Raw genomic sequence first — 24,222 nt, 5'->3', positions numbered from 1 at the left:
AAGCCCAGCTAATTTTGTTTTCTTTTTTTGGAGAGATGGGGTTTCACTTTGATGCCCACACAGTTCTTTCTGTTGTTTGTCGCTTTGTTAAGCACGTAACTATTAAAAAGGTTTACCTTTGGTGCACCATCCTTTTGTATCCCTACATCGTTAGTGGCAATTCCTTTTACACTACCATCATCATGAAAAAGGACCTAAAAACAATAAAAACAAATTTATTCATACCTTACAATTCATAATAATCTTGAAAAAACAGTAAATAGCCTTAGGTTTCTTAGAAGGTGAATATCTTCTCTAGATTATAGAAATACAGAGTTTAAAATGTTCAAGTAATAAAGAGACATGTATTAAGGTACTCCCTTCTAGAGTATTAAAGAACAGAGCTCGCACAATGGGAAATGAAAACAATGCCACAACCTTGATGAGAAAGAAAAGGGGGAGACTACTAGAGAGATTACTAGGGAAACCAGTAAGATTAAACAAGAAGTGCCCTTCAGATGTCAAATCATGTGTAAAGAATCTGAAATGGAGGCCTGTAACACATGAAGAACATGAAGGTGGAGAGAAAGAAACTGTCAGAAAAGCTTACATCTCAAATGAGTGAAGACTTCAATAAACAAGAACTAAAGAAAACAAAACAGGGAGAAGCTGAAGACAAACCAAGGATGATAAAAGTTTATTTTTGGAGCAAGAAAAAGGGGGAAAATAGGTCAAAAGTGTAATTCTGATGAGGAGAAATAGCAATAGTCTGTAACTCTTGGTTTCTGTTTTCTCTGTGGAGGAAAATGCTCGTTGGATAGTAAAGTACAAAATGTGCAATGCAATTACACAGCAGATTATAAGAAAGCATGGGTGTGGAGAAGTACAAGAAAAGATTAGCAGCAATGGATATGAAACCACCACCCCGCAAAAAAAAAAAAAAAAAAATATATATATATATATATATATATATATAAAAAGGTTTTATTTGATATCCTGAAAACGAACAAATCAACAGCAAAATATGGCTACAGACTAAACTGAAGTTTGGCTCAGAGTACCCTCAAAATCCCTGGCAAAGAGATCAATAATCTGTTGATGATAATCATTAAGGACCTGAGAAAAAGAAGAGTGATACAAGTGACTATAAGTGTTCGTGTATGTATTCCAAAAGTGAAAATCATGGATTCTACAAACCACCTACCCGTGACTTTGACACTGATTCCAGTCAACAATGTTTAACAAGGAGAAATGCAAAATCCCACACTTGGGTCCAAAAACCCAAATGCATGTATATGGGTTAGGAAAACAGAAATTTATAGCAGCAAGTATAATACAGGGACCTATGTGTTTTATTTGACTTACAAACTGTAAGGGTAAAAACAAATAGAAAAAAACTGAATTTTTCTTGCTGCCAATAACTTTTCTTTCAGCATTTCCTTTAGCAAACTTCCAACTGCAAATCCTCTATTTGTCTCTCTGAGATACATGGCAGTCTTTTTAAACTGCATTCCAGGAATGTCTTTTTTAGGGCTTTGGAGCCATTGCTTTGAAATGGAACACCAAGAAGGATGCCTCCTGTCTTCCTGTGTCTGTGGGAATTTGGGTAGGTGTTTGGCTCTAAGTTGTAACTTCCTGCTTATCAAAAAACAAAACAAACAAAAAAACCAACAACAAAAAAAACATTTTATTTTTCCTTAGAGTAAAAACAGTTAACATGTATGTAATGAATAGATTGTATCTGTAAAAACAGTTAACATGTATGTAATGAATGGATTGTATCTGCCTGGCTATTTGAAAGAGTGAGATTTCTGTCTTGGCCTGTAATATGCATCATAGTCTTGGTTTAAGGCTAATTCAAGAATAAAACTGTTTCGCTCTTTTTTTTTTTTTTTTGAGACGGAGTCTTGCTCTGTCGCCCAGGCTGGAGTGCAGTGGCGCGATCTCGGCTTACTGCAAGCTCTGCCTCCCGGGTTCACGACATTCTCCTGCCTCAGCCTCCCAAGTAGCTGGGACTACAGGCGCCCACCACCACGCCCAGCTAATCTTTTGTATTTTTAGTAGAGGTGGGGTTTCCCCATGGTCTCGATCTCCTGATCTCATGATCCGCCCGCCTCAGCCTTCCAAAATGCTGGGATTACAGGCATGAGCCACTGTGCCCAGTCTTTTTTTTTTTTTTTTTTTGAGACAGAGTCTCACTCTGTTGCCAGGCTGGAGTGCAGTGGCACCATCTCGGCTCACTGCAACCTCTGTCTCCTGGGTTCAAGTGATTCTCCTGCCTCAGCCTCCTGAGTAGATGGGATGACAGGCGCCTGCCACCACGCCCAGCTAATTTTTGTATTTTTAGTAGAGACGGTGTTTCACCGTGTTGGCCAGGATGGTCTCGATCTCTTGACCTCGTGATCCGCCCACCTCGGCCTCCCAAAGTGCTGGGATAACAGGCATGAGCCACTGCGCCTGGCCTGTTTCATTCTTTTTTATAATTTATGAAGGGAATTTTTCTGGGTCCTCAGGCGATTTTATTTTTTATTTTTTGAGATGGAATCTTGCTCTGTCGCCCAGGCTGGAGTGCAGTGGCATGATCTTGGCCCACTGCAACCTCTGCCTTCTGGGTTCAAGCGATTCTTCTGCCTCAGCCTCCCAAGTAGCTAGGATTACAGGTACGTGCCGCCATGCCCGGCTAATTTTTTGTATTTTTAGTAGAGACGGGGTTTCACCATGTTAGCCAGGATGGTCTTGATCTCCTGACCTCGTGACCTGCCAGCCTTGGCCTCCCAAAGTGCTGGGATTACAGGCGTGAGCCACCACGCCCAGCCAAGATTTTATTTTTAATAATTTCCCCAGTAATGCATAATGAGAATCAATAGTGTGACGTGGTTGCCAAAAAAGTAATTACTTTGAGGGAATTAATGGAAGACCAGTTTCTAGAATGCAGAAGATAACAGTTCTACACTAGACATGAAGTGGTTTATTCATTCTGGGTGCCACTTTGTAAAGGGGATAAAAAGAGGATCCATTCAGAAGTGGGCAGCAAGAATACTGAAACAACTCAAAACTCAAATTATGTACTGTCATGGCTGAAAGAACTGAGAAAATTTAAGCTAGTGCTGGGGCTCAGAAGATAATACCCTAAAAAGTATGTTCCTGGCATGCTGATGTTGAGGCTCAGAAACTGATATCCCAAAATATGGTGCTTTGACATGCTGAACTGAAGAAGCTTCAATGTCTCTCTGACCTTCCCCGGCCAGCTGTCCCTGTGTCTTAATCGTCTGTCTCTCCCAAAGCACAGGATGAAGTTGTTCTCTGAAGTTCCCTTATCTTCCTAAAATATGGGCCTACCAAAGAAGCAAACAATTGCTTCTGGTCCCTTTCCTGAGTTTTCATGAACTGAACTCATATTGCAGGAAGAATGACTGAAGTCTGTCAATAAACTTGGACAGGCTTCTGTCAGAAACCATTGTCTCCTCTGCAGGCTCAAGAGACTTTGTCCCAGGTCGCTGTATGTTCTTCAAGCCCACTGAATTTCCCTAAAAATCATTTACTATGCCCCTAAAGACATCCATACTTCCCCATCTCCATTTTCCCTACCAAGGAAGGCACATAACTGTACCGCATTGTGTGTCAGGGTCATCACTCTGAAATATTCCCTTCATGCACGCTGATAAACCTGTATGCCTTTTCTCCTACTAACCTGCCTCTTGTGAGCCGATTTTTCTATGAACCTTAAGAGGGTGAGGAGGAAGTCTTCCCTTGGCACTCAGCCCCTATGCTGAGTACCTGGAACTGAAGAAAGACTGGAAGGCCTCAGAAACAAGGTCTTTCTTACATTCTCCCATCCCTCTTTCTCCCCTAAAGCAAGTCACAGAAACCAGGATTCCTCTTCCTCAAGGTGAGTCATAGAAACCAGAAATCCTCTCCCTTAATACAGGCCATAAAACTTAGAAAGGTTATTTTCTTACTTCTCCCTTTCCCCTTGAAAACTCTCATTCCAGAGGAGTTCTGCTCCAGCCATACCTCAGAGGAAGAAATGCTACACAAAAAGGCCAAAGAGAATGTGAACAGACAGGCCTTGCTTGGCTTCCTCTCTCGGTCTACTACCGTTAGATCATACCCTTCTGTCTAATCACATTTCAACATGGCTGTCCATTCTTATTGTACCTAAGCATAAAAATGGTTTCCCCTGGGTCTTTAGGGCCTTTATTTCTGGAGGATTTCATATCATGTAAAACTTTGATTAAATAAATGTGTTATGTTATTCTTGTTACCCTGTCTTTTGTTATAGGAGTGTCAGCTGTGACCCTTATGATGGGGGGGAAGGGTCACACCTTTCTGCTATTGGGGCTCAGAAAATGATAGGCTAAAATATGGCACTCTGGCATGCTAAACCAAAGCAGCAGCTTCAAGGTCTCTCTGACCTTCCCCCCTCCTGTCTTTCAATCCTATCTCTTCTAAAGCACTGGATGCAGCTCTTCTCTGATATTCCATTCTCTACCTTAAGACCGGACCTGTCAAAGAGAACACAATGGTCTTCCATCCCATTCCCGAAATCTTATTATTAACATCTATTGCAGAAAAGAAAACAGAAAAAAGCAACTACACCTAGACAAACACTTTTTCATAAGATCATGCCTGCCTCTCAGGCTCATTCAAATTCCAAAGAGAATCATTTACAAGTTAATTTCTGTGTCTTGGGTGCATTCATTTTCCCTAAAAATCATTCACTTCCTTTCAAGATTGCTAAACACCCAATTTCCCCTTCCCTTCAAGCGTTTGGACCTCACTGGGTTATTGGGTCATCATTCTCTTGTGCTTATGCATGTTAAATAAATCTGTATGCTTCTTCTCCTATTACTCTGTCTATTGTCAGTTCATTTCTGGTGAACCTTCAGAGGGCAGAGACAAACCTTTCCCTTAACTTCTATACCACCCCTATACTGGGAAATAAAAAACATTCCAGAGTAAAGATAGGGAAGAAGAGAGAGCAGGGAATAATTATAATTAGAAAGTTGTCCTTGGAAGAGGGCATAGATTTGTTCTGGATAGTATAAAACTATAGGTAAGTTCTGTTCAAAATAAGGAAGAGATTACCAACAATCCACAATTTTTCATCCCTTATGGTGATCACTCATAAGTTGGACAATCACTTGAGGGGGTACAACATGAGGAATTCAAGTACTCTTTGGATTAGATACTTTAAAGATTCCTTCTAATCTTATAATTCTAAAATCCCATGGCTTTTAAAAATATTTATTTCTTCAACTTTATAAAATTCTCCACTTATTAAAAAAAGAGAGTTCCTATAAATATTAAAACAAAACAAAACTATACAAACCTCAGCAGCTGCATAACCAGGGTATACTTCAACACCAAGGGCTTCTGCTTGTTCGCCCATCCAGCTCACTAAATGTCCCAAGCGTACAATGTAATTGCCATGATTATTCATTGGAAGCCCTATAAATATATGCTTAATTTATAATTCTGACTTTTTATTGATAAGACATTACAAAAACATAAATACTTTAAAATTTCAAATCAATATATATTTCTACATAAGTGCTATATTGATGGTCACACTTTCAACTTATTTTCTACAATTTTGGTCTAGAGTTCTAATTTATTATATTACAAACAACACTAAAGCACTAAGTTAGAAATTCCGGCTTGGCTTACAAGGCTGTCTCAATTCTTCTAGACTGGAAGACCAAAGACCTGAGTTCTAGTCCTGCTTTCCCACCAGCTAGCTGTATAGCTTTGAGTAAGTCCTTCAAATATCTGGGCCTCAGTTCTCATCTGTGAAAGGAGGAAATTTCGCCAGATGAAATGTAGTTCCTTCCAGCTATGGAATTCCATAGTTCTATGAATATTCACTATACCTCACCTGGAAGAATTGGCACAGGAATTCTATATTTCTCTGTTAAAATTCCAAATCTGTCTTCTGTTACAGGAGTGTTAAGTGGAGCCTAGAAATAAAAGAAGAAAAAGAAATGTTTTTAGTTTATATTTGCAAGTGTAAATATAAGTACAAAAAACTATAAAATGTACTCTGATGACAAAAAAAAACTCCCCCCTAATTTTCTTTCGGCATTTCCTTTATAAAACTTGTCACTGTGAACTGTGAATCCTTTCTCTGTCTGAGATGTATAGGAATTTTTTTTTTTTTTTTTTTTTGAGACAGTGTCTCTTTCTGTCACCCAGGCTGAAGTGCAGTGGTGCAATCTCAGCTCACTGCAGCCTCTGCCTCCTGGGTTCAAGTGTTTCTCCTGCCTCAGCCTCCCAAGTAGCTGGGCTTATAGGCACCTGCCGCCATGCCGGGCTGATTTTTATATTTTTAGTAGAGAGGGGGTTTCACTATGTTGGCCATGTATTTTTAGTAGAGAGGGGGTTTCACCATGTTGGCCAGGCTGGTCTCGAACTCCTGACCTCAAGTCATCCACCCCCCCCCGCCTTGGCCTCCCAAAGTGTTTGGATTACCCGCCCGGCCAGCTGGGAATCTTTTAAAAATCTAAATAAACCTCTTGCCAGTTTTGCATCCCAGGAATATATTTCTTGGGAGTCTTGGAAACACCTTTGAAACGTGACCATCATGTCTTTTTGTCTCTGTGGAGAGGTTAGCCAAGGTGCTTGGCTCTAAGTTGAAACTTCCTGGTTGGTGAAAGGTAAGAGAAGTTTTATTTTCCTTTTGGATAAAGACAATTAACATGTTGTTACACTGTACCTGCTGGCTATACATATTAAAAGGCACCAAAGTCTGTGTGGTGGCTCACAAGCCTGTAGTCCCAGCATTTTGGGAGGCTGAAGCTAGTGGATTTGAGCCAACATGGCAAAAATCCCGTCTGTACTAAAAAAATACAAAAATTAGCTGTGTGTGGTGGCGCACGCCTATAATTCCAGCTACTAAGGGGGCTGAGGTGGGAGGATTACTTGAGCCCCGGAGGTTGAGGCTGCAGAGAGCCATGATTGTGCCACTGTACTCCAGCCTAGGTGACAGAGTGAGACCCTGTCTCAAAAAAAAGGTGCCAAAGCAATAAAGGCCTTCAACACGAAAAACATTTTCTATTAGAATTGATATTATGTCAATGTTAATTCAATAATATCCATTTCTGATATAATATCAAAGGGATAAATTCAACTAGGCCCAATTAAAGTATTTCTAGTTTAAAGGAGCTTGATATTTCAGAAAGGAGAGCACAGATGAAATTTTTGGAATGCAATTTATTCCACATGGAAAGAATACAGATATTTATATAATTTTTGATCTTTGCAAGTATATTCACAACCACTGAATAATCTAATCTAGGAGGTAGGACAGGTATAATATAACCCATTAGAGAAGAAAAAATTGACAATCTAAGATTTTAACCAAATTCATACAAATTTTATTTAAGACAATACAACTTGGACTTGCTCCTCTGTATATCACACCTGTGGTTTTTCTGCTTAGGTTATGGGAAGCCATATTAATGTTTCTTCAGAAAATCAGGTTATCCTCTTTGGCTTTAGATATTGCATTGTCCCAGAAATTATTACTTTATTAAGAACAATCATACAAAGACTTAAAGTTTAAAAATACCCTCAAAATACAAAATGCCTCCCAAGAAATATTCAAAGGTCTTCTCAAGTTATTATCTTCTCATATACCCATTACATAAATACATGTAGAAAGCATTACACAAAAATATTTGTTAATATCATAAATTAAAATTCTGATATAAATTTTTTTTTAATTTAAAAAGTATATAATTATTCCCTTAGAGTTACATGGGCTGGGTGTGGTGGCTCATGCCTGTAATCCCAGTGCTCTGGGAGGCCAAGGCGGGTGGATCGCCTGAGGTCAGGAGTTCGAGACCAGCCTGGCCAATACAGTGAAACCCTGTCTCTATTAAAAATACAAAAAATTAGCTGGGCATGGTGGCAGGTGCCTGTAATCCCAGCTACTAGGGAGACTGAGGCAGGAGAATCACTTGAACCTGGGAGGTGGAGGTTGCAGTGAGCCGAGATCGCACCACTGCACTCCAGCCTGGGCAACAAGAGTGAAAATCCATCTCAAAAAAGAAAAAAAAAAAAAAGAGTTACATGAAAAGGGTTTCCTATATTCCAGTAATTTGGGAACAATTACTGAAATACAATTACAAAAGATTAGACTTTGTATAAAAAACAATTTTTCATACCGCCTTCTCTTTCCAGTCTGGGAAGAGTTCTTTAAAAGCACCTGGATCAAGGCAAGCCCCTGAGAGAGTATGAGCTCCTATCTGGGCAGCTTTCTCCACTAGACACACACGGATGTCCTTTTCATGTGCCGCAGCCAATTGTTTTAGACGAACAGCTGCAGAGAGCCCTGCAGGGCCTGCACCAACTATTACAACATCTGCTTTTTCTGCAAACCTTTCCATGTTCACTCCTGGGAGAAATAAAAATTCTGGGATTAATATGACCCAATAATCACATGATAAATCACATGACAGTTAAAAAATATCCACTGTGCTTTAGAGTATTATTTATGGAAATTCTCCCTGTGTTTTGCACAATAATTATATTAAGCATATTACTGTATTAGTATGATTATATTCTTAGGTTCTGTTCCAGTACATACTTTATTTCAGTTTCCATAAACTAATTCTTGGCTTTGAGATTTATTATTACACATTTAGCAAATATTTACTTGTGTAAAATACAGTCACAAGTCGCTTAATGACAGAAATGGTTTCTGAGAAATGCATCGTTAGGCAATTTTGCCCTTTTGCAAACATCATAGAGTATACTTACACAAACTAGACTGTACAGCCTATGATACACCTAGGCAACAGGGTATAGACTATTGCTCCTAGGCTACAAAGCTATATAGCATGTGACTATACTGAATACTGTAGACAACTGTAACATAATAGTATGTATGTAACTAAACACATCTAAACACAGAAAAAGTACAGCAAAAATACAGTATAAAATATTTTAAAATGGTATATCTGTACAGGGTACTTACCATGAAGAGAACTTACAGGACTGGAAGCTGTTCTTGGTGAGTGACTGAGTGAGCAGTGAGAATGTGAAGGACAAGGACATTACACTACTATAAACTTCATAAACACTATACACTTAGGTTACACTCAATTTATAAAAAAATTTTTTCGTCAGTAAATTAAACTTAGCTTACAGTGATGTTTTTATTTTATAAGCTTTTAAATGTTTTAAACTTTTTGACTCTCTTGTAATAACACTTAGCTAAAACAAACACGTTGTACAGCTGTACAAAAAATGGTTTTTATATCATTTTTCTATAAGTTTCTTTCTCTTTAAAATTTTTTTCCTTTTACCTTTTAAACTGTTTTATTAAAATTTAAGACACAAACACACACATTAGTTAGGCCTACACAGGGTCAGGATTATCAATATCTTCCACCTCCACATCTTCTCCCACTGGAAGGTCATCAAAGACAGTAACACGCATGGAGCTGTCATCTCCTATGCAAATAGTAGCTTCTTCCAGAATACCTCCTGAAGGACCTGCCTGTGTCTGTTTTACAGTTAACTTTTTAAAAAAATTAAGTAAGAGTACACTCTAAAATAATGATAAAAGTATAATACAGTAAATACATAAACCAGTAATAGTCGTTTATTATCAAGAATTATTTACTGTACATAATTGTATATGGTAGACTTTTAAAGAACTGGCAGTAGAGTATGTTTGTTTACATCAGACTCACCACAAATAATTGAGTAATGTGTTGAGCTACGATGGTCTGGAAGCTATGTTCTAAAAGATGTCACTAGGTGATAGGAATTTTTCAGCTCCATTATAATGTCAAGGGATTACCATCATAAATGTTGTCATGTTGTTGACTGAAGGGTCATTATGCAGCATGTGACTTGGTAAAGCCATAAAATATTATTAGATGTTTTTAAGTTATGAAAAATATAATACTCTCCTCCACAAAATGAAACAAAGTATCCAGAAAAGTCTCAGGAATTGTACACAAATTATGACTTACCTTCCCATCTCTTGTCCTTATCCCGGGGATAAATAGTATAATGGGTAGTAATTCGAGGCACAGTAGAAGTTGAAGACCATCTTGTAGCACATAGAGGTAGATAATTTTTCTTAATTTTTAAGGCATGAAAGCACTGATATGCTGCACAAAAATTATGAAAATTATTATCTTCCTTAAAATTAGTTTTCCTCAGTAGACTGAAAAAATATAAATGAATGACTATACTCAATGAGTATAGTGAAATAGACTATAATCTTTCCTAGGTGAACAATTTGAATAGCTTTTTCTCATAAAGCAATGTTTTCAAATCTTAAATATTTTAAAACTAATAAGCAAATTTATTCAATTTAGCTCATATCAGGCTTAACTATGGATTAGTCATGAAAGCTGAACACTTTGAGAGTAATATGGAGTAGTATAATAACTGTGTTAGGTCAATGGCTTTAAGCACAAACTTGGTTTTATAGTCAGGTTCTTAAGACAATATCTTCTTCTTTTTCTTCCTCTTTTTTTTTTTTTTTTGAGACAGAGTCTTATTCTGTCACCCAGGCTGGAGTGCAGTGGTGCAATCTCGGCTCACCACAACCTCTGCCTCCTGGTTTCAAGTGATTCTCACGTCTCAGCCTCCAGAGTATCTGGGACTATGGGTGTGCACCACCACACCCAGCTAATTTTTGGATTTTTTTTTTTTTTTTTTTTTTAGTAGAGATGGGGTTTTGCCATGTTGGCCAGGCTGGTCTCGAACTCCTGGCCTCAAGTGATCTGCCTGCCTCAGCCTCTAAAATTGCTGGGATTATAGGTGTGAGCCACTGTGCCTGGCCACAGTATCTTCTGATATCCTTAAAAATGTATAAATTTTTGAGTTAGCAAAAAGTATTTTATGGAAATGAACAGAAATGTGCAAAGATTTATCTGCAAAAATGTTCACTGAACCTTCTCTGTTGTCCTCAAACCTTCAACTCCACCTCTTCTTTCCCTTATCCAGGGCAGGTACCCTAGCATCAAACCTCATAAAGATAGAAGCAATTAGATGGGAATTTTCTCAACTCCTTGGCAGTAACTTCTAATATAATCTGTATTTGTGCCCATACTTTGTTCATTATCTCAGTTTATAGCAGAAGAGATGTCTTTTCTCCCATTGATTGTACTCAATGAATATAGTGAAACAGGCTATATTCTCCTCCACTGGGATTAATCTTTCTAGCTGGATGACAAGGCTTATGTCTCCCGTTGTCTAGAGACATTCCTCCATCTGATACCATCCCTTCTGAGCTTCAATTTTGACACCCTTCTCAGCCTCTGTTCATCTTGATAATTGTCCCTATCATTAAAAAAAGACAAAGAATCCTCCCATGAAACCACTCTTGACAGATATAAAAACTTGTATTTGAAGTTATATTCATTAGAAGTCTGTCATAGGAGAAGGGATAGAATAATTAAAAAAAGAATAAAGAGTTCAGAAATAGAGTACACATAGGTATATGGTATATAATAAAGATACCATTTCAAATTAGGGAGAAGAAATGGTTACTCATTAAATGGTGCAGAGATAGCTAGAAAGCCATTCATAAAAAAGTATACTCTGCTCCCTAGGTCAAAATGAATTATATTTGATCAAAGATTTTATTAGGGAAAGTTCAAAGTATAGAAGACTATGGTGGGCTGGACACAGTGGCTCATGACTGTAAATCTCAGCTATGGTGGGAGGACTGCATGAGGCCAGAAGTTCAAGATCAGCCTAGGGAATATAGCAAGACCTCTTCTCTACAGAAATAAAAAATAAAAAGTAAAAAAATTAGCTAGGTGTGGTGGTATGCACCTGCAGTCCCACCTACTCAGGAGGCTGAGGTATGATGATCACTAGAGCCCAGTAATTCGAGGCTACAGTGAGCTAGGACCACATCACTGTACTCCAACCTGGGCAACAAGCACCTTGTCTCAAAAAAAAAAAAAAAAAAAAGATGGTGATACATCCATAAATTCTTCAATTCTCTCCTCCCTTTGAGTGATGTGGGATGAACTTATTGAGTAGCTTCTAACAAGTAGAGAACGGAAAGTGAAAAATGTTAACTTTACAGTAGAGAAATATGGCAGATACCACTTTAAGCAAGTGATCAAGTTTAATGTTACCAGCAATAAGACATATTGATACCATGTATCCGTGATATGATGTGGTGAAAAGGGTTCTTTACGTCTGTGGTATTTATCCCCCAAAATCTTTAACCTCAGTATAATCATAAGAAATGATCAGACAAACTCAGATTGAGGGACATTCTACAAAATGCTCGACCAGTACATATCAAAAGTGTAAAGGTCTTGGGACACAAGAAAAGACAGAGGAACTGTCAAATTGAAGTAGACTATGGGGACCTGCCAACTAAAGGCAACCTTGTGCCCTGGACTGGATCCTGGAACAGAAAAAGAAGATCTGAATAAAATCTGTAGTTTAATTAACTTTATTTCATCAATGTTAATTTCTTAGTTTTGATAATTATACTATGGTTACATAAGACATGAAGCTCAGCAAAGGGCATATGGGAACGCTCAGTACTATCTTTGCAACTCATCTGTAAATCTAAAACTATTTCAAGATAAAAAGTTAAAAAAAGGATTATGGTGATAAAAAAGTTAACTCAAGAAGATCAAACCCAAATATAAGAGCTAAAACCATAAAACTCTTTGAAGACATGAGTGTAAATCGTTGTGACCTTGTGTAAACCAAAAACAAAATTCTAAGGCCCCCAACCAACTGAATGGACTCTCTTCTTGGCCAAGGGGATTCCAAAGAAACCCAAAAAAGTAGTTCATGCCATGATGGTAAGTGGGGGGTCAGACATGCCTCATTATACCCTCTCCCTTTTGGAGTTTAGACATAACTGACCAGCATTAACATTAATATTGAAATCCTAAGACTGACAGAACAGACTCTTTGTAGCAATAAGATACCAACTCCAACCTGACTCTGGTATAACATCACATGACAACAGGCCCTAGAGGAAATCAAAGTATTGTACCCCAAAATATATTTCTTGGACATAGTTTTTGGATTGGCCCTGCAAAGCTGTCTCTTGTGAGGAACATTTACATTCTGTGGAGAATTCTCTTCCCTTTCTAGGCCTTTTCCTGATCTAGGAGAGATTTAACTAAGAGTCTGATACCTTTTAAGGCAAGCTTGTTCAACCTGCAGCCTATGGGCCACATGTTGCCCTGGATGCCTTTAAATGTGGCCCAACACAAATTCGTGAACTTTGAGATGTCCTGCCTTTCCAGGCCAAGCCAATGTAAACCTTACACGTATTGATTAATGTCTTTGCCTGTAACTTCTCTCCCTAAAATGTATAAATCAAGCTGTAACCCAACCACCTTGGGTACATGTTCTCAGGACCTCCTGAGGCTGTATCGTGGGTCATGGTCCTCACATTTGGCTCAGAATTAATCTCTTCAAATAGTTTACGGAGTTTGGCTTTTTCGTCAACACTTGGGTTAGGCAATGATTTCTTTGATAGAACAACCAAAAACACAAGCAACAACAAAAAATACAGTTAAATTGCACTTCATCAAAATTAAAACCTTTTGTGCATCAAAGGATACCATCAAGAAAGTGAAAAGACAGCCCGTGGAATGGAAGAAAATATTTTCAAATCACATATCTGATAATGGACTTATATTTAGAATATATAAAGAACTCTTGTATCTAGTAATAAAAAGACAAATAACCCAATTAAAAAGTGGGCAAAGGATCTGGATAGACTTTTGTTCAAAGATGATATACAAATGGCCAATAAGTACATGAAAAGATGCTCAGCAGCATTAGCCATCAGGGAAATGCAAACCAAAGCCACATGAGATACTACTTTACATCCACTAGTGTGGCTATAGTCAAGAAGTCAAGCAATAATAAAACCACCTTTGCAAAAATTATAACTGAGAAAATTATTACAGTGAAAGAGATCTGACCTAACTGACTCCATCTTGCTTCTAACCTCCAAGTAGTCCTTGTTCATTCCTGGGAGTAGGCTGAACTAACTTTGGGAGTTTATAGTTTAATTTTGAAACAAAGACAATCACAGCCCTTTCCCAGAACAAACCCCCTTCCTTCCTGGGGACCAGACTGTCTTTGCAGGACTAATTAATTAGCTACAAGATTAGAAATTATGGTTTAAGAGTCATGCAGCTGGAGGTGGCAAGATTCTGAACCTTACCAAATTGCTGCTGGGGATAACATCACAACTGTAAAATCTAGGATCACTACTTGAGATATTTTGCAGATCCTGCACTTGATGGATCAGCTGGCACCACCCAGATCGATGAACTGGCTCATGTGGTTGTTTGGCTCCCACCCCGGAACTGACTCAGTGCAAGAGGACAAACTCACCTCCCTATGATTTCACCTCTGACCTGATCAATTGGCACTCCCCACTTTCTGACCCCCCAACTCATCAAATGATCCTTAAAATCCCCAGTCTCCAAGTTTCGGGGAGACTGATTTGAGTAATAATAAAACTATGGTCTCCTGTACAGCTGCCTCTGTGTGAATTAACTCTTTCTCTATTCTAATTCTCCTGTTTTGATAATTGGCTCTGTCTGGGTAGTGGGCAAGGAGAACCCGTTGGGCAGTTTCAATAACAAGAGTTAGCAAGGATGTGGAAAAATTGGAACCCTCATACACTCCTGGGGGAATGTAAAAATGATGCAGTCTCTTTGAAAAACAGTCTGGCAGTTCCTCAAAAGGTTGAACATAGAGTTTTCATATGACCCATCCCTAAGTCTATCCCTAAGATAATGAAAACACACTTCCACACAAAAACTTGCACAGGAATGTTCCTAGCTGACTTTTTTTTTTTTTTTTTTTTTTTTTTTTTTTTTTTTTTTTGAGACAGGGTCTCACTCTGTCACCAAGGGTGGAATGCAGTGATGTGATCATGGCTCACTGAAGCCTTGACTTTCCAGGCTTAAGTGATCCTCCCACCTCAGCCTCCTGAGTAGCTAGGGCTACAGGTGTATGCCACCATGCCCGGATAATTGTTTCTATTTTTTTGTAGACAAGCAGTCTCACTGGGTTGTGTAAGCTGGTCTCGAAATCCTGGGCTCGAGCAATCTGCCCGTCTCAGCCTCCCAAAGTGCTGGGATTCCACGTGTGAGCCACCACACCTGGCCAACAGCTGAATTATTTATAACAGCCAAAAAGCAGAAACAACCCAAATGTTGATCAATAAATGGTAAGAAGTGATATATCCAAATAATGAAATATTTAGCAATAAGAAGAAATTGAATACTGATATATGCTACCACGTAGAACTTTGAAAACAATATGCTATGTGAAAGAAGCCAGTCACAAAAAGATAACATAGTATATGCTTCCATGTACAGGAAATATTCAGAATAGGCTAGTCTATAGAGACAGAAAGTAGATTAACTGTTGTCTAAGGTTGGAAGGGGCTTGGGAATGAATAGTTTCTTTTTGGGGTGATGAAAATGTTCTAAAATAGACTGCAGTGATGGTTTCACAACTCTGACTATACTAAAAACCATTGAATTGTACATTTTAAATAGTATATATTGTATGATTTGTGACATATCTTATTAAAGTTTATTAAAGCTGTTATAAAAAAGCATTTATAGCCACACACAAAAATATTATGAAGAAAACAGGTAATTTTTTTTTTAGAATCTAGGATTTTCAAAGTTATTTTCTAAGAATGATAAAAATCTAAAAAGTTACAATATCACTAGACTAAAAATTTAAACCATTTATGTGACCAAAAAAGGGTAAAAATATAAATGTCTTTAGTTGTCTGTATTCTCCAGCAGATAGCATGCTCCAAAAGCACTGACCTTGTTGTATGTGAAAACCTAATATTAGGTATACGTATTTGTTGACTAAATATTAGATAGTCCTTGACACATGGTACTATAAAAGATTAATGCTTTTCAGAGTCATTTTCTGTGAAAAGGCAAATCTTTTAGGCAATAAAAATCTGTGTTTGGTCATTTTTTTTTAAGTGGCAAAGAAATGAACTTACTTATGCATACTGAAAACTATAGCACTGGGGCCAGGCATGGTGGCTTATGCCTATAATCCCAGCACTTTGGGAGGCTGAGGTAGAAGGGTCACTTGAGGCCAGGAGTTTGAGACCAGCCTGGCCAACATGGCAAAACCCCGTCTTTACTAAAAATACAAAAATTAGCCAGGCATGGTGGTGGGTGCCTATGATCCCAGGTACTACGGAGGCTCAGGCACGAGAATCACTTGAACCCAGGAGGCAGAGGTTGCAGTGAGCTGAGATTACATCACTGCACTCCAGCCTGGTCGACAGAGCCAGACTGTCAAAAAAACCCCTAAAAATAAAAAAACTATAATATTGGGAACACTTTTTAAGCCTTAGATAACTATTCACCTATCCTAAATTTTGAAAAAAAAAGTATATTAAATACATAAAGATATTCTAGAACTCAGTTCAAGAGTTCAAATACACTATAATGAATATTTAAAATATTTAGTTTTCAATGCATTGTAGTTTAGTGCATAAAAGTTATTTACTTCTGAAAACTGATGACTGACATATGACAAACTGTTTCTACTGCTTGTATAGCTACTGATTTTCTTGAGAATATTTGGAACTGTGTAGTCTGAATTTCTCCAAAGGATTGGAAAAAAAAGTCACAACCTTTACTCCTTTTCTGAAAACACTTCCGATATGTCACTTTAGAGATGTGAATATTCAGTCTCCGTGGTTGAGAAGAGAGGTCACAAAGTCCACTGAACTCATAGCATCACCATATCAAAGTCACACTGATGGCACATTGGTGTCTACCTCTTTCATACCAGCAGGCTATGAAAATGGCAATGAATTGCCATCCAAAGAAAACAGAAATGGTAGTGGAATTTGGTTAGCACTGTGCCCAAGGCTGATTGCATCTAAATTAGGTTCTAAGGCAGATAGCATCTGACTACTTTAATGTTCCAAGCACCATCTTATCCATACATTAAGTGCAGCAAAAAATGCATGGGTGACGTGAAATTTAAACAAAGTTCTAATTTCTTAATATATGGAAGCCAAATTTAGCAAAATTCTACTTTCATGAAATTTCATAAGAATATCCTTGAATTTGTAATATTTATACTTAGTGAGTCTATCACCAAAACCTAAGTAAACTAAAGATTTAAAAAAATTAAGCCAGTTATGACAGAATATGAGATCCTTTAGGGAACTTTTCTGTTTGAATTAACAACAACAACAAAAATTTAAGTAAAACTTTAAAAAGACCATCCAACTTCATCTGTCATGATGGTTCAAAGAATACCCGTAACACGATAAAGCCCTTAGAGTTAATTTAATTTTTTTTTTTTGAGACAGAGTCTGGCTCTGTCACCTAGGCTGGAGTGCAGTGGTGAGATCTCAGCTCACGGCAACCTCCACTTCCGCGGTTCAAGTGATTCTCCTACCTAAGCCTCCTGAGTAGTTGGGATTACAGGAGTGGGCCACCACGCCCAGCTAATTTTTGTATTTTTAGTAGAGATGGGGGTTTCAAAATGTTGGCCAGGCTGGTCTCGAACTCCTGACCTCAGGTGATCCATCCGCCTCAGCCTCCCAGAGTGCTGGGATTACAGGCGTGAGCCACCACGCCCAGCCCTTAAGAGTTAATTTTAGACAACGCAAAAAAACTCCTGGCTCCAGATACACTCGGGTGACTTGGTCAACATATGAATGTTAACCAGGATGTGACAGATCAGACTTCAATTTCTTTAGACTTGAACTAGGATGGCTGAGAAGACGAAAGTCAGGTCAGGACCAGGGAGAAAAACCGGGCAAATACGATTTTTTTTTTTTCCATTTCCAACAAAGGTTCGAGGATTAGAACCAGGATTTGGGGAGCCTCAGTTCAGGAGTCCACCGAGGTGTGTGTTGACAGGTGGTGGGATGCCGAGGGCGTGTTGACAAGTTTTCCCCGCCCTTGACCTTTAGCCTAGATATTAATTCTACCAACTGGGGCAACCCCAGAGGGAGGAAGCCAGGGTCCACCACCCGGCTGATAGAGCGTGACCTTTGCCCTAGATAGCCTGAGAAAGCTGATGAGAGACGGGGAGAGAGGTGCCTACAGCCCCTAGGACCGGCCTTGTCCCTTTTGCCCTAACTCCTCCACTTATCCCCACCGCCCGTTCCCTCTCACCCGGGCAGGACAGCTTGGCTAGCGGCACCAGCATGTTCAAAGTCACCAGGACTCTTGGTCGGACACAACAGGAGGACTGTCCGCTGCTCGCGGCGAGCGCTGGACCTCTAGGCCGCGGGGGGCGCCATCACATGCCGGAAAGCAAGAACTCTGCGGCAGTTCGCCTCCCCGCTCTGCCGACCGCTCTTGCTTCACGGCGTTCCCACCTCCTTCTCGCTCTGCGCCGGCGCCATGGATGACGCGGCGGCCAGCCGAGGCTTCCGGGTCATGTACCAAACCGGGGAAAGATAACGGACTCCAAGTCCCAGCCGGGGCGCGGTGAAACAGCCAGAGCGCGGCCAGAGAGGTCCGCGAATCCCACAGCACAACGCACGCGCAGTGAAAGGCAGTAGAAGGCGGGGCGACTCACACGGCTTCCTGGGAGGTGTAGTTTTCTCTACCAGCGCCCTTTGAGATCGACTGGAGGCTCGCGCAGGAGCCGTGAGCTGCCTAAGGTGAATTGACTCATATGATTGGCTGTCCCGAAAAATGAAACGTCTTTGTGGTCCAGGGCTCAGACCCACGAGGAGACGGGGCGGGATTTCTGGCGTTAGGAGGCGGGGCCTCTCCGCTTTAGGCGCGAGTGGTTAAAAGATAGTTGGTGTCGGTTCGGCTTCTTGGGTCGGATTCCGCGGTCCCAACCCTTCCCCATGGCCGACCCTGAGGAGTTGCAGGTTTCTTCGCCGCCCCCGCCGCCTCCCTCTTCTCCCTCCTCTTCAGACGCCTCTGCAACATCTTCCCCGGGCGGCCCAGTGAGTTTGGGCTGGCCAGTTCCGAGCAGGAGCAGCGGCCCAACGGTGGACCCGCTGGAGAAAGTGGAGCTGCAGATCGGAGACGTGAGTGTGGTGTCGGGACCGTGTCCCCCCTCGGCGCCTCTGGGAAGACCGGTGGCGGCGGGGCTCACGAGGCTAGGGAGTCGGTCCCGCAACCCCCACGACCCGGGACGACCGGCCCTTCTGCGCCCCAGAGCGTGCGGGCGGGAAGCGGGGGGGATGCCAGCAGCTAAAGTGCCACCCCTCTCTGAGGGTTCCCCCTTTAGATTTAGTGGTGAGGAGTCTTAAGGGGTTATCCCTCCACCCGCCCCACCCCTCACTGGTTTCTTTTTGTCTCGCCTTCTGGTTTCAATCATCCGCAGTAACCCGAAGCCACGCAGCTCTGCGCTGCCTGTTGCTGGCTCTCTTTGCCTCCTCCTTTCCCATCGGAGAATAGTTTTCACTGCATGGGTTTGCTGGCTGTCTGTGGGTACTTAGGATCAGGTTGTGATTTCTTTCCATGGGACTTAGAGCCTGCTGTTCTAGTTGGCCACCTGCCCAGGGACAGCTGATAATGCCATTGTCTGCCCCAGGCCTGCTTAGCGCTGGACCCAGCTTGAAGGGTTTAGGTCACGTGGATTGGTTTCTTTGACGGTTTAGTTCAGGACTCCTCCCTTTGTATGATTGCTAGAATGCATACTTAGGATAGTTTCTGTTAAATCTCGAATCCCCAGAAACTAGCACCCCACCTTCCAACCCTAACTCACACACCACTGGAGGAGAGAAGACAGGGAAGGGGAGTTTTATGTTCTCTTGAGTGAGTCAAGTGGAATGAGGTATGTAGGGTGTAACCTTCTGGGAGAGTTCTGTGGCCTGACCTTTCCTGCAGATTGGAAACTAGGGGATGAACTAGATTATCTCATTGCTCCGCAAGTATTTTCTTTTAAGGATGACTAGAGTGCTTATCCAGCTTTTATTTTTGCAGAACAAACTGATTGCAAGTAAATATGTAGAATGAAGTGCTAATGTGTTATTGAGGAACACTGTTTTATTTTATATCATCGGTGAAGAAAACGTTTGGCTGAAAAGTGAATTTTCCACCAGGAGCTGAGTGTTCTGCATTTGTGTCTGATTTTTTAATGTTATTTGTCAGAGCTCAGAGTTTCTGTTCTTTGATCTATACATTTTCATTGCTTAAAGTGTTCACAGGTCAATGCCCATGTTACCCAAATAGCAGTAAGAATTATTTATGATGAAATCTCTAAGATACATCTGGCACTTAGTGTCAAGGGGTCCAAGTCATCTTGTTGAGCTGAGACTCTAGTGTATTTTCATAGGAAACAGCAATACTGGGCCAAGCACTGTGGCTCACGCCTGTAATCCCAGCACTTTGGGAGGCTGAGGCGGGCGGATCACCTGAGGTCAGGAGTTCGAGACCAGCCTGACCAACATGGAGAAACCCTGTTTCTACTAAAAATACAAAATTAGCCATGCGTGGTGGCGCATGACTGTAATCCCAGCTACTAAGGAGGCTGAGGCAGGAGAATCGCTTGAACCCGGGAGGCAGAGGTTGCAGTGAACCGAGATCGCGCCATTGCACTCCAGCCTGGGAAACAAGAGTGATACTCCGTCTCAAAAAAAAAAAAAGAAAAAAAAAGAAAACAACTATACTGATTTGTCATGTCTCAGACATAATGGATATTTTTCTAGCAGACCTGTTTCTTCAGTCTACTCAATATTAAAGAATTTCTTAGGTTCCCTGAAAGAGCCAGTGCTTTAGTTTGAAAATTGATTACTTTTAAAGAAAATAACATGGGCATTGGATTCAAAGCCTTAAGCTATTTTTAGACTGCTTACAAAATGAGATGAGAATTTTAAAAATAAAATTATGTTTGACTTTTTTTTTTAGGCAGCCTTTTCATTAACCAAACTTCTTGAAGCCACATCTGCAGTATCAGCTCAAGTGGAAGAACTTGCCTTCAAATGTACAGAAAATGCACGTTTCCTTAAAACATGGCGGGACCTCTTGAAAGAAGGCTATGATTCTTTGAAACCTGATGACTAATTTGGCATACTTCGTTGTTTAATAATGACTGCAATAATTCGTACTTCTTATGTCATATTTTGTACATGTACCACACATATAGGATGACCTCTGTCCAGCAGTTCTGTATATACTCAGAATGAAATTTTTCTTGGTTTTCTTGGTTTTTGTGAAAGCAGAATACCGATGCTATTTTTGTTGCGGACCAGTACTTGTTTGTCCTTAAATATTTTATGCCTCTGAACTTTCATAGAATCCTTTATGAAAGTTAACTTCATCAATAGACGGTTAATATTAATAGAGCCACAGTGCTACCAGTAGCAAACTAGGTAGACCATTATTTGTTTTGCAACAAGATGCTAAGCATGGCAGAGTTTGAAGTTGCGTTTCGTCTTAAGGACCAAGGGAGATAACTTTAAGGTTGCCAGTGGTGGATCCAGCTCCGTTAGGCTAAGTTGTCTACAGCTAATGATTGTGTCTTTATTCTATATCCCCAGCACCTAAAACAGGGTCACACAACACTCACTAAATGTTTGTTGAATAAAAGAGTTAACAAACATAATTAAAAGCTTTTTTTCTTCCTATATTTAGCATGAAGACTGTCATTGTTTCTCTAGGAAATGTATGAATCTGAACTTTTTTGACTTGAAGAAAAACATTCTTTTTTTTTTTTACAGAGATTTGGACTTTGATGATAGGTTTTAAAAATATGTGATAAATATTTTTTGTACTTCTTTGATTTTTTTTTTAAAGACTTTACTTCAGAAAAGGAAAGACTGTCTAGAAAGAATGCATATTTTTTCCCTATTTATTTCTGTGGTTACTGCTTTTGCAGTTTAACAGTGTTTGTATTTGATATGTGTATATGTTTGATTGCTATCTTTAAAGTGCCTTATCAGATTTATGGCTCTGTGCTATTACTTTTTGAGCTTTGCAAGTTGTGTACATAATAATTCTAAAGAAGTTACTTTGTTTGCAATGCATCAAATTTAAATGATGTGATTTTTTTGTATTATTTGATCTTAGTGACAGTGTTCTATTTTGCATCCTGTATCTTATGTTGCTTTTGGTGTTTTATGTTGTGTGTCAACAATTAAGCCAACTAATTCTCTACCATATATAACTTCTAGACATTTTTGATACAACATCTTAATTCTTTGTAGATATGGAGATAGGTACAGAACTATATTCTAATGCCCCACAATGGGGCTATGAGAGGGGACAGATGGATGGGCAAAGAACAGTTTTGTTTAACATATTAGGTCATAGTTCTTGATTAGTTTTTTTAGTTAAATATAGACACATAGGGTATGATTTCTATACCAAAGATATGCTTATTTCAGTATTAGAAAAATATTCTTCTTACATGTCCTGAAAATTGCAATTTTAAAATGTGTAAAAATAAATTATTATTAAAAGCACATTTTATTTCCATTTCTTTGGATTCATTACCTTAAAACTTTTTACTGACATATTTCAAAGACATAGGAAAGGTAAATGATTTTAAGAAAATCCATGTATTTCTACCATGCAGATGTAATAAATGTTAGCATTTGGCTATATTTTCTTCAGACACACATATGTATGTAATTGCAAATGTTACATACATTTGAAATTTGCTTTGTTACCTCTTTGATCCTGTCCCATTCCTCCCTCCCCAGAGTCCCCAGAGGTAACCACTAGAAGGGGCATATATTCTAGCATGTGTTTTTATATTTTTAATACAAATATATTTTTTTAAAGTGCTACAAAATATTGTTTCATATATGTGGTAGCCAGCCTCCAGATGGCCCCAGTGATCCCTGGCCTCCTGGTGTTCATGCCCCAGTATAGCCTTCTCCTGCATTTTACAGTGCTGACTTTTGTAACTACCAGGATATTGAGCAAATGCAGTGTGTGATTTCTGAGGCCATATCTTTTACTCTTTTTTTTTTTTTTTTAAGAGACAAGATCTCTATTGCTCAGGCTGGAGTGTGGTGGCAGGATCATAGCTCACTGTAACCTTAAACTTGGACTCAAACAATCCTCCCATCTCGCCTCCTCCTAAAGCACTGGGATTACAGGCATTTTTGCTCATTTTTCTATGTTGTTTTTTTACTTGTCAGTTTTTAGATATTACATATTTTGAATACTAATGATCTGTTATGTATGTTTCAATTATCTTTTTTAGTCTGGTTTGTCTTCATATTTTGGTTATGAAATCTTGAATTTTTAAAAACGTAATTTTACCAATCTTTCATAATGATTTGCTTTTTCTGGTTTTTATATAGGAAATGTCATAAAAATAGTCCTATTCAGCCTTCCAAAAGTTACAAAATTTTTGTTTTTAACATTTAGATGTTTAGTCCAACTGAAATTTGTTTTATGGCATGATTTTGGAATCTTGTTTTAATTATTTTTACATATTTATAGCTGTTCCTCCAAGTATCAATTTTTCAAGTGCAACGTCTGTCATGCAGTTACTATGTAAGGGCCAGATTCTGACCTTTCTGTTCTTTTTATCTGAAGGAAATTTGAACATGCCACCCCCAAATATGCCGATTTGGCATACTGATTATTTTGAGCTAAAGGTACTTGAGAAACAGTAGTTGCAGAAATGGCTATCTTAACTGTCCTTTCCTACCTGTAGCAAGCCATACAAACTTCTTTGAGAAAGATGCTTTCCTGATACCAAGATGAGAAGATGGCTCTAATCAGCTGAGACAGCACCAGAGGAATCTACAAACAAGAAACTATTAGTTTCTTAACATATATTTACCTTCCCATAGTTTCTGCCTCTGGAAGCCTAAAACTGCTTTCCTTCGTCTTGTCACACTTCTCTGAAATGTATTCTTTGTGGAAGATGCTATATAATCCAGAGTTGTAAGCCACTACTTGTGTTTACCTTTTCATTGAGTTTTCTTCTGTGTGATGTACACTGCATATATTAATAAAATTACTTGTTTTTCTCTTGTTAATCTGTCTTTTGTTATAGGGATTTGTCCCAACTATGAACTTACGAGGCTTGAGGAGAAATTGTATTTCCTCCACTACAGATTTATTTGCTTAACTCCATGCTAAAACTCAATTTGTCTTTCCCTGTAAGAAAAGAAAAAACATGTTACTGATTTCTAATTCTATTGAGTTATGGTCAACTTAGGACAACTGCTGGTGTCAGGTAGTGAGCTTTCTATGGGCACTTTAAGAGTTTACAAAGTGACCTTTTTACGTTTCTGTTTGCTTTATGGGAGAGGTTGGGGAAGAGCTGAAA

At 39.3% G+C, this 24,222-nt stretch overlaps 2 protein-coding genes across 2 annotated transcripts in view; one reads left to right on the top strand and one right to left on the bottom strand.

Moving 5' to 3' along the window:
• Positions 1-18,624, bottom strand: part of ETFDH (electron transfer flavoprotein dehydrogenase) — a 36,730-nt gene extending 18,106 nt beyond the window's left edge. The window contains exons 1-6 of the mRNA XM_054484511.2: positions 18,138-18,624; positions 9,966-10,106; positions 8,148-8,377; positions 5,858-5,939; positions 5,312-5,430; positions 117-194 (exon numbers count right to left, since the gene is read on the bottom strand). Of these exons, the coding sequence (XP_054340486.1) occupies positions 117-194; positions 5,312-5,430; positions 5,858-5,939; positions 8,148-8,377; positions 9,966-10,106; positions 18,138-18,171 (684 nt within the window). The 5' untranslated portion in view covers positions 18,172-18,624. The remainder of the gene's footprint in view (positions 1-116; positions 195-5,311; positions 5,431-5,857; positions 5,940-8,147; positions 8,378-9,965; positions 10,107-18,137) is intronic.
• A 78-nt stretch (positions 18,625-18,702) lies between these two features.
• C3H4orf46 (chromosome 3 C4orf46 homolog) lies at positions 18,703-23,929 on the top strand. The gene is made up of 2 exons (XM_054484516.2): positions 18,703-19,012; positions 20,838-23,929. Exons 1-2 carry the CDS (start codon positions 18,827-18,829, stop codon positions 20,991-20,993), a joined length of 342 nt encoding a protein of 113 aa, XP_054340491.1. The 5' UTR covers positions 18,703-18,826; the 3' UTR covers positions 20,994-23,929.
• The last annotated feature ends 293 nt before the right edge of the window (positions 23,930-24,222 follow it).

The sequence above is a fragment of the Pongo pygmaeus genome, chromosome 3, assembly GCF_028885625.2.
Source record: "Pongo pygmaeus isolate AG05252 chromosome 3, NHGRI_mPonPyg2-v2.0_pri, whole genome shotgun sequence".
Classification (NCBI taxonomy): domain Eukaryota; kingdom Metazoa; phylum Chordata; class Mammalia; order Primates; family Hominidae; genus Pongo; species Pongo pygmaeus.
Note: the sequence above shows the minus strand (reverse complement) of the source record. Positions and strands in the feature narration are given on the sequence as shown.

Excerpts from the sequence above, each read along its gene's own strand:
- C3H4orf46 (XM_054484516.2), top strand. The coding sequence starts at position 18,827 with ATGGCCGACCCTGAGGAGTTGCAGGTTTCTTCGCCGCCCCCGCCGCCT. Across the intron at positions 19,013-20,837 it reads TGGAGCTGCAGATCGGAGAC|GCAGCCTTTTCATTAACCAA; the intron begins GTGAGTGTGGTG and ends TTTTTTTTTTAG.